Raw genomic sequence first — 16241 nt, forward strand, 5'->3', positions numbered from 1 at the left:
GCTACACCAAGTCTCTCCCTATGCAGTGGGGACTGCTAACAGGAGTGCTTGCATTTCTTTGCTTCTCTGAAAGTAGAAACTTGTGTCAAACTATTAACTTGTCTAAAATCAAAGTGGTTTTGAGAAGAGCAAACAGAAAAGGAGTAATACTCGTCCTTAGACGTTTATGAAAATAACAGATGGAAAACTCAGACATTCCTCAGATGTGGTTACAGAGTGAACAGTTTAAAGTAAGATGAGCCACGACAAAGCTTAATAGGAAACCTGTGTAGTGATGTGAGAGGCTGAGAAAGCTCTAGAAAAGCCCCAACTTTCCAGCAATGGAAAGGCTCAGTGACTGAGGTGAGGCCAGACCAAGAGAGACAGTGAACGTGCATCATTTCAGGACACTCCAGAATCAAAAAGCCTAGGGGGCCAAATGGTGAGAGGAAAAAGTCAACAGGAACCCCCATGCAGACCCTTTCTGGGGTCCCCCCCATTCAGGAAGACTAAGGGCAGGCAGCCTTGGAGAAGAGCGGCTCTACTGTAAGCCCATGTGTGTGTTTCTGTCACTATTAGCAGAAGCCAAGGGAGTCACAGGACGGAAAATATCCTAGCCTCAGCTAACAAAACTGCTAGCTAGCAGTGGGTCATTCTCTATTAACTGGTTAAGCCAGTTTCTCCAAAAGTGCAAGCGGTTTCCAGAATTGAAAACACACCTTCTCAACCTGACACACACTGCAGCGTAGATGAGAAACCTGGTGTTTAGCTCAGCAGATTCAACACACAGTAGACACAAGACAATGCAAGGTTACCCTTCCATGATGCTCATTTCTGAAATTCAACACCCAACTGGACAAAAAGAAAAGAAGTGGTACTGTGTCTTTATATGGTGTATCCAGTCCCCGTCAGCTTAAATGTAAAACTAAGTGTGTAAAGGAGACGTGCTACTCTTAGCAAATGACAAATCTAGACAAGCAGCCTCTTACTAAAGAGAATGTAAAGTGGGAAGTATATTATGGACTATTGTTCTGAAAGTCTGAAATGAAAGAAATTAATGTGCAATAAAAGATAGCTGTGTAGTTTCCTGACATTTCTCTCCTAAATCCTTTAATTCTAAAATTATTTATGTATTTATTTATTTATTTATTTATTTAGTAAGCTAATGATTCAAGAGGCAGCTGGCTTCAGGGTAGGAGATGGTCACTAAGAACAGAGAGGCATGACTAGACAGGTAAGATTCAGTCCTACCTCACAACCTCCAGGGAAGAGAAGCTCCGAGGTGGAGGTGACCATTAGTTCTCAAAATTAATGCAGTGAGCCTATCAATGAGGCTTCTATTAAGAGAGAATTCAGAACTTCCAAATAGCAGCGCCAAAGGAGGTTCTCACAGGGTGCATGACCAGAGGGTGTGGCGGCTCTTCCCTTCCCACATTCCTCTCCCAGGGCATCTCTTCATCAGCACCTGTTGTAATATCCTGTCCGATAAATTGCTGTTTGTGTTCTCCTGAGTTCCGAGAGCCTCTCAAATAAAATAATTAGACCCAAGGAGGGTGAGTAACTGAGACTTTTTACAACCATGTGATACAAGGCAATTAAACAAACCAACCAACCACATGGAGTTCGCAGCTAGCATACACAGTGGGGCAGAGGCACAGACAGCCCTGTGGACTAAGCCCTTCACCACTGGGATCCGACAGCCCATCCAGGCAGGACAATGGCAGGACTATATTGAATCAGAGGGTCCCCAGCAAGTATATGTTGCCATAGAACCCATTGCTTGCTTGCTGACATCATGTGAGGTCACAGAAGCCTTTCTGCCCAGGTGTGGTACCACCGCCTGTAAATCACAACTTGGGAAGTAGAGGCAGGAGAATTATGGCAAATTTGAGGCCAGCCTGGTTTACATAGCAAGACCATGTCTCAAAATAAAATAAAATAAAATAAAATAAAATAAAGTAAAAAATAAATTTAAAAAAGGCTTGTGGGGTCTGGGAGCAGCAGAGAAATATGGATTGTTTTACCAACACTGTAGCTTTACTAGGGCCAAGGACGTAGTACGTTTAATAAAAACTGGGGCAGATCACATGAAATCTAACCTTTTACAAGTGTGATATGTCTCAGATTGTGCCCTGTGAAGCTGACCAACTGCAGATGCATGATAAAGGGACAAAATGTATCTGGCTTCCTACTGGAAACAACCGAGCACGACATCTGGAATCTCTCGTTCTACACCAGAACTCAAAGAGAGTGGCGCACGCCTTTAATCCCAGCACTCGGGAGGCAGAGGCAGGAGGATTTCTGAGTTCGAGGCCAGCCTGGTCTACAAAGTGAGTTCCAGGACAGCCAGGGCTATAACAGAGAAACCCTGTCTCAAAAAAAGAGAAAAAAAGAACTCAAAGAGACATTTTCCTAGACAATGGGAAACCAGAAGAGCTGGCTATCCTAGCTTGTTGTCTGCAGTTTCTATGGCTTAAGGCAAAGGACTGAACCGGATCCCAGTGTCTCCCTGAAGTGGGAGCTAAGAAAGCCAGAGTTTCTAAAGCCTAAAACCACAGAGACAAGAAGAAAAGGGAAAACTGGAGGAAAGGTACGCAAGAATGAGTATCAGTCAACCATGCCTAAGGTCAAGGAAAGTTCCAGAAAGGAGTAAAGTTTGCACATGTTCCCCACCATCCAGACCCCTGACCCCAAGAAAGAAGAGCTTCTAAATCATTGGGATGAAGACTCACCATCCAAAGTCAGTCTGATTAAGCTAAAACTAAATAAACACTTCCCAGCCCTGCCAAGCAAACTGAAAACACAGGGTAATTGATAATATCTGAGAGCTGATCAAACTTCCAGCTGACTGGTTTTGCATCAACTTGGCAAAAGCTAGAGTCATCTAGGAAGAGGGAACCTCAGAAAATGCCCCCTATCCTGGTCTGTGGCCAGTTTTCTTGACTAATGATGGCTGTGGGAGGGCCCAGCACACTGTGGGCGGAGCCACCCTTGGGAAAGTGAGCCTGGGTAGTAAGAAAACAGGCTGAGCAAGCCTTGGAGGGCAAGCCAGTAAGCAGTGTTCCTCCATGGCTTCTGCTCCAGTTCTTGCCTCCAGGTTTCTCTCTGGCTTGCGTTCCTGGACTGACTCCTTCCGGGACGGACTGTTGTCTGGAAGAATAAAAGGAAATAACAGCCTTCCTCCCCAAGTTGCTTTTAGCTGTAATGTTTTACCACTGCAATATTAACCCTAAATAAGACACCAAAAAGCAAACGAACAGAGAAATAGAAGCTACAATGGCCAAACCTGTCCATGACACAGACATATGACACTATTGTGTATATAGCCACATACAGGGCAATCTGCACACATACTGCTAAACCAAGGGAACAATTTGCTTAAAACTCTTCATAGCAAAAAGAACAAAATTTTAAGAAGCACCATTCAACTGCCTACTCTGCTACTGACCATCAAACTTGAAAATTTTCAGGAGCCTTCTTACCTCTGCACCCAGAGGATCTCGGTAATGAACCCAGCTCCCTGGAGGATCCTAATAGGGGTCCCAATTCCTTTCTCCCTCACACCTCAGAACTAGCTTTAACACACTCAAAAAAACTAAAAATGTTATGATAGTTATCTTTTAAATAATTTATATCTAATTTTTATAATTACATATATATATATGATTATATAGTCATATGTAATTTATAATGTACATATATATTGTATAATTTATTTTATATTAATATGTGTAGCATAAAATTATATATGCTAGGTAATATATAAATATATAAAATAATTTTAATTATTCCAATATTTATATATTTAATTATATAAGTATATATTCATTATATTTTTATAGTTTTTAAAATAATTATATATTAAGTTTTACTTTATACTGGTAACTCCATTCAGTGAAACAGATGACATTACAAATCATGATTTTATATATATAAACTGAGTCATGAAATCACCAGGTATCAAAACCTACTTCCCGAGCTGGAGAGACAGCTAGGAATTAAGAGCACTGGCTGCTCTTCCAGAGAACCTGGGTTGATTTCCAGCACCCATAGTGAGGGTGACAGCCCTCTGAAACTCCAGTCACAGAAATCCATTGCCCTCTTCTGACCCTCTTGCAAGCACTGTACACGCACAGTGCATAGACATACTTGCAGGTAAAATTCCTATAAAGGTAAAATAAAATAAAATAAAATAAAATAAAATAAAATAAAATAAAATAAAACAAACATATAAACCCACTTCTAAAATAACAAGCCATACCTTTAAGGTTTTGTAGGCACTGCTCATGGTGGTTACCCGGTGATTGGAATGATTCCCACCCAACTTACAGAGGTGGCAAACCGGCCTTCTGCATAGTTCACAGTACATGTTTATTCTCTCTGTCTCATGTTCTGGACACATTAGAACCTAATGAACAAAAACAAATGGACAGTTAAAAATCTAGTAATCTAGTAAGTCCTCCAATGCTATATAAAAATATATATGTGTATATACTAAATATATATAAATAAATGCTATATAAAATAGAACCATATAAATGAATAAAAGTACACACAAAAATGTCACATGAAAACTGTAGAGTTACCATTTTTTAATTTGAGGGTTCAAACAATACACAAATGTTACTTCTCCTAAATTTGGTGAAAACATTCATTCCAAAAGGACTCAAGTAGAGTGCAGGCTTAAAAAAGCTAGACAGGCCCTCTCGCCACACAGATTAGGCACACCTATTCATGAGTATCCCTACAAGGCATCAGAAGACCCTAAGAGACCAGATGCCCTCACTCTCCACACAAGCCTGTGGCTAACAGGGCCCTGGAAGGCTCTGTAATGTAAGAGTCCAGCAGGCTATCTCCACAAGCCACACAGGCCCTGCCCAGCAGCATCCCGACTCAAGGAAATGGCACATTTGTACTTACTCAATAAAATATCACCATAGATACATTTGAAATGGTACATTAAGACTGATTCCATTCGGAAGCAAGTATTTACATATTTACATGTTGATGAAGTCAAATTATTGTTCATTATTGTTTCAAGAGACTAGATGTTAGGCAACTATAACTGGTCTGACAAATTAAGAAAATAAACGACCAATATGCAAACTCCTACTACCAACACAGCTGCAGGGGGGAGACAAAACTGGAATAAACAATGTTTCAGAATGTCCAAGTTCCAAGTTCTCAAAAGTATATGGTTTGCTTGTTTGTTTTATTGTTAGTTTGGGGGATTTTGTTTGTCTGGTGAAACAGGGTTTCTCTGCTCTGGCCATCCTAGAACTCACTTTGTATATCAGGCTGGCCTTGAACTCACAGAATTCCACCTGCCTCTGCCTCCTGAGTGCTGGGGTTAAAAGCATGCACCACCACACCCAGTGTATATGATTTTTTTTTAAAGTAGAAAAATTTAGAATTCCCATACAAAGAGGTTCAGTGAGTTCAGGTATAGGTGAGTATTCTCTATCGTGAAAGACAGCTTTCAATGACTAACATAAATGGCTTAAAGGAACTATTTTTGTTAATATAGCCTAGTCATACACCTTTGGGTTACTCATCAGGATTTTATAGTTGCAAGTAAAAGCTTATGGCTAATTTGCATGCCAAAGTGTATGGCACCCTTAACTTATAAAAACCTAGCCCTAACGTAGCTCATTATCATGTGTCCTTCCATGATAGGAGAGTACTAATGTGATCTTTTTAATGAATCACTAAAACTTTTGAAGCCATACGTATTTAAAACTCAAAGATCCCAAGGAGTTACGGTGAGACACATCATAATAGGGAATTCAAAGCTATTTGATAAACCTATTATCAGACTAACAGTTTTGACGAGATGGCCTTCCCAATGTGTGTACAAAGAAATATCTTTGCTTTAATCTTTCAGGCTACATTATATAAGCAATGTTCAGTGAACACTTTTGAAATATTTTTTAAGACTTTAAACTTTAAATTATTTGTTATGTGTCTGTGTGGGGAATGGAAACGTCAGTGCAGGACTCAAAAAGGACAGAAGAAAGGATTGAATCTCTTGGAGCTGCAATTAAAGCTGGCTATGAGGAGCCTGTGTGGGTGCTGGGAACCAAACCTGGGTCCTCTGTTAAAGACAGTGGGCAATCTAAACCACTGAGCCATCTCTCTGGCTCCAGAAGAGATGTGCAATTTACACATAAAATTATTACAAGTTAAAGCCTGTCTTCTTAACAATACCATTATATTTTCATATTCATACCAGTCACTAAGTCATAAAGAACAACTTTTAAAGCATTCATTGTTTCGATTACACAAATGAGAACATCTTGGAGATATACAAAATTTATTTTACTCATCAGAGATCATAGGACATGAAGTTCTTATGAGTATTAGTAACCAATTACCCAGAATACTTGAGAAATGCAAATTCCACCTAACAGATTATAAAACCACTATGTCCCATGCTTTAAAGTACTGGGCTGTAATTATTAAAATGTTACCCAATCAAACCTTCCTGTCTCTAGATTCCTGGAGATTTCTCCCATCACATTTGGTACCCTAACTTACCTTGGGTCTGAAATTAGTGGTGGGGCCCACATACTCATGCTGGGCTTTTACAGTGCCCCAGGGATGATAAATTTTGAAGCATTCATTGCAGTAGCTTGCACTACAATCCATGCAGCTCTTTGTAGATTCCTGGGGTGGTGGTTTACAAAGGTCACACATAATGGCTGTGGCTGCCCTAGCGGCCTGCCGGTATCTCTCGACAATCGTTTCCAAAGTGAAATTTCGAAACAGACCACTGACTCCTCGCTCTCCAAGATCCACATCATGTTCACAGCCAGGACAAGGGAACGTGGTTGGTCTCGGGGTCAGTGAATTACGCTTCCAGCCTGTGTAATTAGTAAGTCTTCATTCAGTTACATCATAAACGATTAATACGAAAAGAAGTCAGGTTTTAGAAAGACATGCCTCTACAATAACAAACATTCCAAGTGGCTCCATCTACATTCTGAAAATGCTTTTCAAAACAAATACTTTTACTTGACATATAAAAGACAAGGTGAAATTACTAAAAGTTTTCATTAAAAAAAGGAAAAATAATCTATAAAAAATTGCACACAAACTCATATTAAACCAAACACAGACATGAAGACAAACCATATAATACAACACTTCATAGAGATAGGAGTTTATATAATTAAGATTTCTAGTTAAAGGGCTGGAGAGATGGCTCAGTGTTAGTTAAGAGCACTGACTGCTCTTCCAGAGGTCCTGAGTTCAATTCCCAGCAACCACATGGTGGCTCACAACCATCTGCGATGGGATCCAATGCCTTCTTCCAGTGTGTATGAAGACAGCTACAGTGTACTCACATACATAAATTAAATAAATAAATAAAAGATTTTTAGTTAATTTTATACATCATACCTAAGGTCATCGAGTGAATACCATCTTAGCTGACTTCGGAAGAAATGGGGTATATGAAAGAGAAGGACCTTAGTCTGGGCCCATGAACCAGCAAGCTCAATCCCAGAGACTATTTGGAACTGCAAAATTGCCACCTACACGGACAGTGTATTTCTGGCTAGTCTATACTTTCATCACATACACAAAGGAATGGGTGGTCACACATTTTAAGAATCATCGCAATAGAATGTTTCCCACTGCAGCAGTGTGTTTCTGGGAAAGTTCAGTGGGAAAGACAAGAAGGGATTGAATGCAATCCATACAAGAGTTACTAATTCATTCATAGACCTAGAACTTAGTCACTTTAAGAGGGACCAACCATTCAGTATCTTCTTGGGACCTAAAACAAGGAATCATTAAGATTATTTCACTCGGTGCCAAGGAGCTTTACATGTCATTTTGTGTTACAGAAAATACAATAAATGGCTTTAAACATTCGATTTTTAAATTCAGTGTTATCATTGTGATCTTAATAAGTCAAGAAACTAAACTATGGCAGATCTTACCTGCTGGTTCACAGAACTGCAAAGCTGTCCGTTTAACATGGGTGGGCGCATACTTACTTAAAACTTTCTTAGAGTATGAGATCTTGGTTGCCCAAAAAGAGCTTCCATAACACACAGACCAAGCAACTTCTTAACAACTCCAGCCTTCTTTCATACCACCATGCTCAACATCAAAAACTAATGGGTACATTTAGTATGCTCTATTTGGCAACAATCTTTAAATAGCTACATTAATGCTCTTGAAATGACTGTCATCTGAAAATAATGTCTTAAAAGATGCCTAGTATGACATCACAATAGTTAACACTTAGCAGACAGCCAACAGTGTTGTTTATATTAATGACTTTATAGCATGCAAAATGTCACTGGAGTCCCAAAGCGCTAATGTAACAGGCATGCACAGTATCTTTAATATCTCCATTTAATGACATGTTAGCCTTAACATTTTAAAACATGAATCATATAAAAAGAAACTTCCCACCCAAACTTGAAAATCCTACTCTAAATATATTCCTGTAGTAATTTTAAAAACATGCAATACAGTCCAAGATGTTTCACACCACAGCAGGCATGTAATGAAATAAGCGCCAGGCTAATTAAAACAAAACAAAACACAACACACACACATGCCAATGGAAATGTCTTTGTGAAAAAAAGAAGCCAAACAATTCTGGAAGTCAAATAATGCAGTGGTCAAGTTTAAACAGATGGAAATTCATATTTAGTTAGGTCCTTCTACAAATTAACTAGATGCTAGAAATTTAAATGATCGAATAACCAATCTCCACAGTGCATGTGAAAAGCGATGGTCTATTATTGAGTTTATGGAGGTTGTGACCAATTAAGTCATGACAGGAAACAAAACCATGAAAATTAAATCATGCTTTAACATGAAAGCGGCTGACACCCAAATTTTGGTTGTTTTCATGTTTAGAAATGTTAAAAAAAAAGTTGCATCCCTCTTCTGTATATTTCTGTGACCTTTTTTATGGCAAAAATAAGTCTTTATAAAATATTGCCCTGGACCTCTTCAATGAGGTAAAATGTTGAATTTAAGACCTGAATGATTTCCAGGTAACTTATTCAAATAGGTATACTGGCTGTTTCTCTAAACAGATCCTCAAGTGTCCTTAAGAACGCCAATAAGCTTTCATTTCATCTGTCATATGCCTTTACTGTTGGTTTCATAAAATATTGTATTCAGAGAAACAAAGAAAGCATGACAGCTCCAAGGATATCCTGGAAGATAAACCTCATGAAAACAAACAAACAAACAAAAACAAAACAAAACAAAAAAACTGCACTAAAAATTAAATGTAATAAAGTCAACTTTCAATAGCTGTGTCATCTAAAGGGCCATGAAGCTGTTAAGATTTAACATAATTAATTTTTCACTTCTTTTGGTGGCAATAGCCATAGTTCAAATTCTCAAGAGTACTTGAGGCTAGTGGATACCACAGCACGAAGTGTTGAATGTTTCCATTACTAGAGAAAGTTCTATTCACACAGTCTTTCTTTACAATGTGACACACTATGGGAAGTGAGGGACTAACCAGATGATGACAGGGAAGGCTAGGAAGTCCTGAAGACCAAATTCCAGCCACACAACTGGGGGAAGCAGCATCCGTAAGTTAGGTAAATGCTCTCAACCCACTCGGTTTTTGCTTCAAAGGCACAGTAAACCAATATTAAGACAAGATTTAAAAATAGTTAAAGAAAAAAAAATAGTTAAAGAACTTTCAAAATGGTTTATAGACACCAAAGGAGCCAGATTTCAGTTTTTGATTTATCACACAACTGTTGGGAGAAGAATAAAGTACTTAAGAGCTAATGCAAGAGCATCAAATGTGTGTAGCACATTGCAGACTGCTGCCATTGTATCCTCTCCCATACTCTGGTGGCAACAACTGACTCCTGTTCTCACAGCTTGCCCAATTGGTGGGCGCCACCAGATGGACTTCTCAGAAGGTAAGAGAAACAGAAAAGGGTAACATTTCTCCAACCAAAGAGTATCACCAGAATTCGACCAAAAATAGTGAATTTTACTTTAAGAGGTCAACTGGAGTGGGGGGTGGGGGGTATGCTATGTACATGACCCACAAGTGGGTAAGGCCTCCATATTAAAACTCTGACAGCAAACACTTTCAAACATTGGTGACAACAACAAAAAGACATAATATGCAAAGAACAATGGAGAGACTGTGAAACTGACAACTTCAAACAAAATTTTAATATTTGTTTAATCTTCCCAATGTAGCTTGTTACGTTTCATTCTAGTCCACAGAAATGTAAGATTTTTTTCAGGTACCAGATACTAAGAGACAAAATCGAGTTGTATATGTGGACAAAATGAAAGTGGGAATCATTTTGACATACACCTCTTTAAAACATCAGAAATTTTGTCCTGTTTGACCTCTAAGTCATGTCATTCCAATTTGTTTATTTTCTATATAATTTTGAAGACTTGACCACTGGTGTTAGAGAAACTCTAGATACACAAGAGAATTTAAATCTAACACCACGCTGCCTGCAGCCACAAAAGCAATAAAGCGGGTTTTTTTTTTTTTTTCTACCTCTCCACCCCAAAGATCTCCGCTGTGGTGCTGTGGACAATGAACAGAAAGCTGGATTTAAAATTCCATCCCAAAGAGAATACTCACCACTTGTTAACAAAAGAGAAAGCAGGGACTGTGTCCCTCACAGAACACAATTATTGGATCAACAGTGAGTGTGTGTGTTTGCTAACACACAGGATGTTTACGAAGACCGCAATATAAAATAGGCGATCTTACAGAATTTGGCTGCACCAGTATCGGACAACACTTGAGAGACATACGCTTTGTCCTACAAATTTGTATTTTTAAACAACCTCGTATCTGGTCACGAAGTAAATTCAAGTATATTTTGTTTGTTTAGGTTTTTTTTTCTGAGCTAAAAAACTAACTTATAAAAGATTATTACAACTCACTATCTCTGATAACAGGAAAATATGAAATGGAGAAAAAGATTACACACATCTAATCAGAAATATAAAACAATAGAGCTTTTCTGTTTGCACACCTGGATGGGTAATTGACATATATATACAGAAACTTTGTGCTCTCAAAGTAGCCTTTTGTTTAAAAGTCTATTAAATATGTATAGCATTGAGCCACAGCACAATGTACATTTAATCTCTCTAATATCCACAATAAAAGCTAAGACATAAGTTTAGTTCTGATAATATTTAACCCACTATTATCCATTATATACAGCCTCAGAATGTAATAAGATAAAAAGCATTAAATCTGTCTTTATTATCAGAAGCTTTGGAAATCTAGTAAGCATTTTATATATACAGCAGAAAATACTGTATTTAATCAGAAAAGTCCTATTTCAAGCACTTTCACAACTAGTGTATACTACACTGGACAGCTTAGGGTCTAAGCCTTTAGTAAAACCAATGGTTAAAAACTAATTTTTAGAAATACATTCCTTCTACATTCAGTGCTACAAACAGGGTTTCTGGCTTCCTTTTCAAGTGTCTTATCATGTCTTCCCATAAACAAAAGGTATTATTACATCTGCAACACGATGACACCTGGTCCTTTAAAACTGCTGACATTTGTGACAGCCCTGACATTTGTGACCACTGATTCACAAACCAGACCTTCAGAAATGACTGCCACATTTCAAACAGTCTCACCTTCGAAGCCCCCCACCTCTCTAAGATGTATTTTTATTTATGTGTGAGTTGGGAGGGTACCTGACCATGGAGGTCAGAAGAAGGTGCCAGATCCCCTGGAGTCCAAGTTACAGGTGGTTGTGGGTCACCTGACATGGTGCTGGACCCATTCAGTAGCCATCCTTCTCCAGGTTAAACACGCTTAGCACCTGCAGTCACCCTTTACCAAAAACTTCTCAAGCACTTTCAACTCTCCGTTCTGGACGTGATCCGCCTACACAGTGATCTTACAGAATGGGGAGGGGCATATTTCAGTCGCTTCACTGGACACTGGATGTATGGGGAAATGGAACTCTTATTCTGAAAGGAAAATGTTCAACCCTATTACACTGCAGTCACGGTGGCACACTCTGTGTGACTCTAATACCAAAAGGTTGTCCCTCAATATCCGTGCGACACTTGTGCATTACAGTACTATAGTGAGCTCCTGAAAGCATGGATAGTTCTAATTTCTTATGAACCACACTGAGAATCAGTCAAACCTAGAGACTAAGACACAGAACGTCATGAAAGACTTATGTCAGCCCAACCCAGTCACATGTCGAAGAAACAACCTATCTGGACACAACCGCAGGAAAAGAGCCCACTAATTGTCCGCACTGAACGGTAACACACAAGAAGTCAATTTCCTTCCATCCGCCAAGAGATTCCCAACTGGCCAGTGAAGACCCACCTATGATAGAACATCAAGTTTCATCTCATAAGGATGACTTCAACTCATTATTGTTTCACTATCGCTCAGGGTGACAGATTCACAGCAAGGAGCAAAACATAAAAGCCAAGATCTCACAATGAACACAACCTTCTTTGTCCTTGGTCTCTCTCAAACACAATTTTCCCAATCGACTTCGATGGCCTATACGTATATTTTATATGTGCAAAGTATCTCCTAAATGATTAATGACTGGCATTCAAGAAAAAATTGCATGGGACTAGAGAGATGATGTCCCAGAGAACACAGATTTGATTCCCAGCACCCACATGGCAGCTCCCAAGCATCTGTAAGCCTAGACCTAGGGAATACAACACTCTCTTCTGACCTCCTCAGACAGCGGGCACCCATGCATGGCATGCAGACAAAGCACTGTATGTATAAAATCAAGTAAATCTTGATATATACATATATTTATAATGTATATAAAAACATGTATATATAATACATGAAAGTACTATTGTTTACTCTGTTGGAGTAGACACATGGATATAAATACTAAACAAGGGGACTCCACTGCATAAGGCAGGCACAGAAAAAGATACTCTTTAAATGCAGCTTAGAAAGAGATGCTTTTCTGAAAAAAATAGAGGGAAAATTCACAAGATTAAAAAGTGGCCCCTATCAGTGGGAGAAACCAAGTAGAGTAGATGAAAGGTTTAAAGATAAAACTTCCCAGTGCAAACAGCTCAGAGTGGAAGCTCTGCAGCCTGGAACTTCTGGGTACTCACACATACACACATATGCTCCTTAGTATAAAGACCATGCTTAACATGAGGCTGTGGTCACCACTGACTCTTAAAAGAATTCCAGCTGTTTCTCTAATTTTAAGCTAATTTTACACTACAGCACCTCTACAATCACTGTTCAGAGACAATACCATCTTGACAGAATACAGGGTAAGTATGTTGGCCTGTGATACAGGTACAAAGTAGATGCTGTGTGTCATTAAAGCTACTTCCATACATTACTGCACAATTCTAGTAGTTGTGATGGTCAAAACCCTTATTTTGGGGAGTAGGCAGGTTCTCATGTAATCCCAGGGTGGCCTTTACATCACAGATCCTCCTCCTGTGTGCTGGTACTAGAGGTGTGTGCCACCATACCCTGCCAAAACACTTACTCGAAAAAAAGAATGCCATGCCAGTAAGGAGACTAAGATTCTCAGGTAGAATGAAAGCACGGCTGATTTGCTTTAAAGTTCTGTAAGGGTTGGAAAGATGGCTCAGCAGTTAATACTGGCTGCTCCTTATTTATAATAGTCACAAGCTGGAAAGAACCCCGAAGAATGGATACAGAAAATGTGGTGCATTTACACAATGGAGTACTATGCAGCTATTAAGAACAATGAATTTATGAAATTCTTAGACAAATGGATGGATCTGGAGGATATCCTGAGTGAGGTAACCCAATCACAAAAGAACACATGTGATATGCACTCACTGATAAGTGGATATTAGCCCAGAAGCTCAGAATACCCAAGATACAATTTGCAAAACACATGAAACTCAAGAAGGAAGACCAAAGTGTGGATACTTTGTTCCTCCTTAGAATGGGGAACAAAACACCCATGGAGGGAGTTACAGAAACAAAGTTTGGAGCAGAGACTGAAGGAATGACCATCTAGAGACTGCCCCTACCCCCAGGATCCATCCCATAAGCAACCACCAAACCCAGACACTATTGTGGAAGCCAACAAGAGCTAGTTGAAAGGAGCCTGATAAAACTGTCTCCTGAGAGTCTCTACCAGTGCCTGACAAATACAGAAGTGGATGCTCACTGCCATCCACTGAACGAAGCACAGGGTCCCCTATGAAGGAACTAGAGAAAGGACCCAAGGAGCTGAAGGGGTTTGCAGCCCCATAGGAGGAACAACAATAACCAGTACCCCCAGAGCTCCCTGGGACTAAACCACCAATCAAAGAAAACACATGGTGGGACCCATGGCTCTAGCTGCATATGCAGGAGAGGATGGCCTCGTCGGTCATCAATGGGAGGAGAGGCCCTGGGTCCTGTGAAGGTTCTATGCCCCCAGTATAGGGGAATGCCAGGGCCAGGAAGCGGGAGTGAGTGGGTGGGTTGGCGAGCAAGGAGATGGGGGAGAGAAGGGGGGATTTTCGGAGAGGAAACTAGGAAAGGGGATAACATTTGAAATGTTAATAAAGAAAATATCTAAGAAAAAAAAAGAACACTGGCTGCTGTTCTAGAGGACCTGGGTTTGATTCCCAGCACCTACATTATGGCTCGAAACCAACTGTAACCAACTATAACTCCAGGGGCTCTGCCACCATCTTCTGGCCTGAGAGGACATTGCAGGCACACGGTACACAGACATACATTGAAACACACACATAAAATAAAAATAAGTAAAATCTCAGTAACAAAAGTTTTCTAGAAGTAACCTTTATGTAGTCCCATACTTAATTCTGCAGTATTTATTTGCACATTAATTTTATAGATGCTTCACTAAATAGTTCATTATTCCCCCATTATCGATCACTTAAAGACAGGTGTAAGCAGTTTAGCACAAAGATAGTATTCAAAATCCATATTAAGTGTCTATCAAAAAGTACAAGTTCATTTTGACATTTTAAGTGGGGGCTACGATTATAACTTGTTCACTTGGGAAAAAAATAACAAAAACCACCCCCCTTATATATAACTGAACCTCTATCAATAAGCTCTCCCTGCCCCACCCAGCATCCCCCACATACCTGGTCTGTTAATCTTGTCAATTTTATCCATGCTAGGGGAGGTGAGCCGGAGCCGAGGGCTGCTCTGATTTGAGCTGTCTGACGCCACATCATTGAACGAGTCATCAAGAGACAGTAAAAGTTCTTTCACACACTTATGACAGACGCTGTGCTGGCAGGGAAGGATCAGCGGGTGGGTAAACAGCTCCTTGCACGCTGGGCAAATAAGCTCCTTTTCGATATTCTTAATAGTCACCTTAGGATGAAAACCAGCACAGGGTCAAAACTCTCGTGGGGAGACATGTCAGTATGCTCATTCATTTTGTGTAAGTACATGTATTTACTTTTCCAAAATAAAATTAAGAAACAGACCTTAAAGTGTGAACTTCCCAGCTGAGGGGGAGGGGAGTGGCCATGCCATAGAGGCAAGCAGATCTCTGTGAGTTCAAGGCCAGCCTGGTCTACAGAGCAAGTTCCAGGATAGCTAGGGCTCCAAAGAGAAATCCTGTCTTGCAAAAAAAAAAAAAAAAAAAAAAAAAAAAAAGGGGCTGGTGAGATGGCTCAGTGGGTAAGAGCACCCGACTGCTCTTCCGAAGGTCCAGAGTTTAAATCCCAGCAACCACATGGTGGCTCACAACCATCCGTAACGAGATCTGGCGCCCTCTTCTGGAGTGTCTGAAGACAGCTACAGTGTACTTTACATATAATAAATAAATAAATCTTTAAAAAAAAAAAAAATCCCTATGACTATGAAATTCCTTTAATATACATGGCACAAAATTAAGAACTAATAAGACAAAAGAAAGTAAAATGTAAGAAAAAAGTTATAATAAAGATATTAGAGGACCACACCCTATCAAAAATCACAGACTGTTCAAACCATCAGGGACAAGTCCCTGACTTAGGACTTTAGGGAAATTCTAAAAGTGATAGTTTTCAACCAAAAGATAACTTCATTATGACACTAACCATTCTCAGTGCATTAACTCCAGGATTGCTAAATACCAAGACCTGGCAATCAATAAGCCAGTGTGTTCAGGAAATTTTAACTGAATTCTATTTACAAGCTGATTGTCAGCAATTTTCTACATTAAATTTGACCATTTTCGTGTGTTTTATGAAAATGCCGCTAAAATGCTTAAGGCTCTGTATTGCATATCAAAGCAGGTGTCATAAAAGCACATCAT

At 39.5% G+C, this 16241-nt stretch overlaps 1 protein-coding gene across 2 annotated transcripts in view; it reads right to left on the reverse strand.

The window, feature by feature from the left end:
• Trim36 (tripartite motif containing 36) overlaps positions 1–16241 on the reverse strand; it is a 46893-nt gene that overhangs the window by 14833 nt on the left and 15819 nt on the right. For both annotated transcript variants that reach the window (XM_085833456.1, XM_021150935.2), the window contains exons 2-4: positions 15076–15310; positions 6517–6842; positions 4241–4387 (exon numbers count right to left, since the gene is read on the reverse strand). In XM_085833456.1, coding sequence (XP_085689582.1) covers positions 4241–4387; positions 6517–6842; positions 15076–15310 — 708 coding nt within the window. The remainder of the gene's footprint in view (positions 1–4240; positions 4388–6516; positions 6843–15075; positions 15311–16241) is intronic.

Source organism: Mus caroli, unplaced genomic scaffold (genome assembly GCF_978045245.1).
Source record: "Mus caroli unplaced genomic scaffold, Mus_caroli_1 scaffold_19, whole genome shotgun sequence".
NCBI classification, from domain to species: domain Eukaryota; kingdom Metazoa; phylum Chordata; class Mammalia; order Rodentia; family Muridae; genus Mus; species Mus caroli.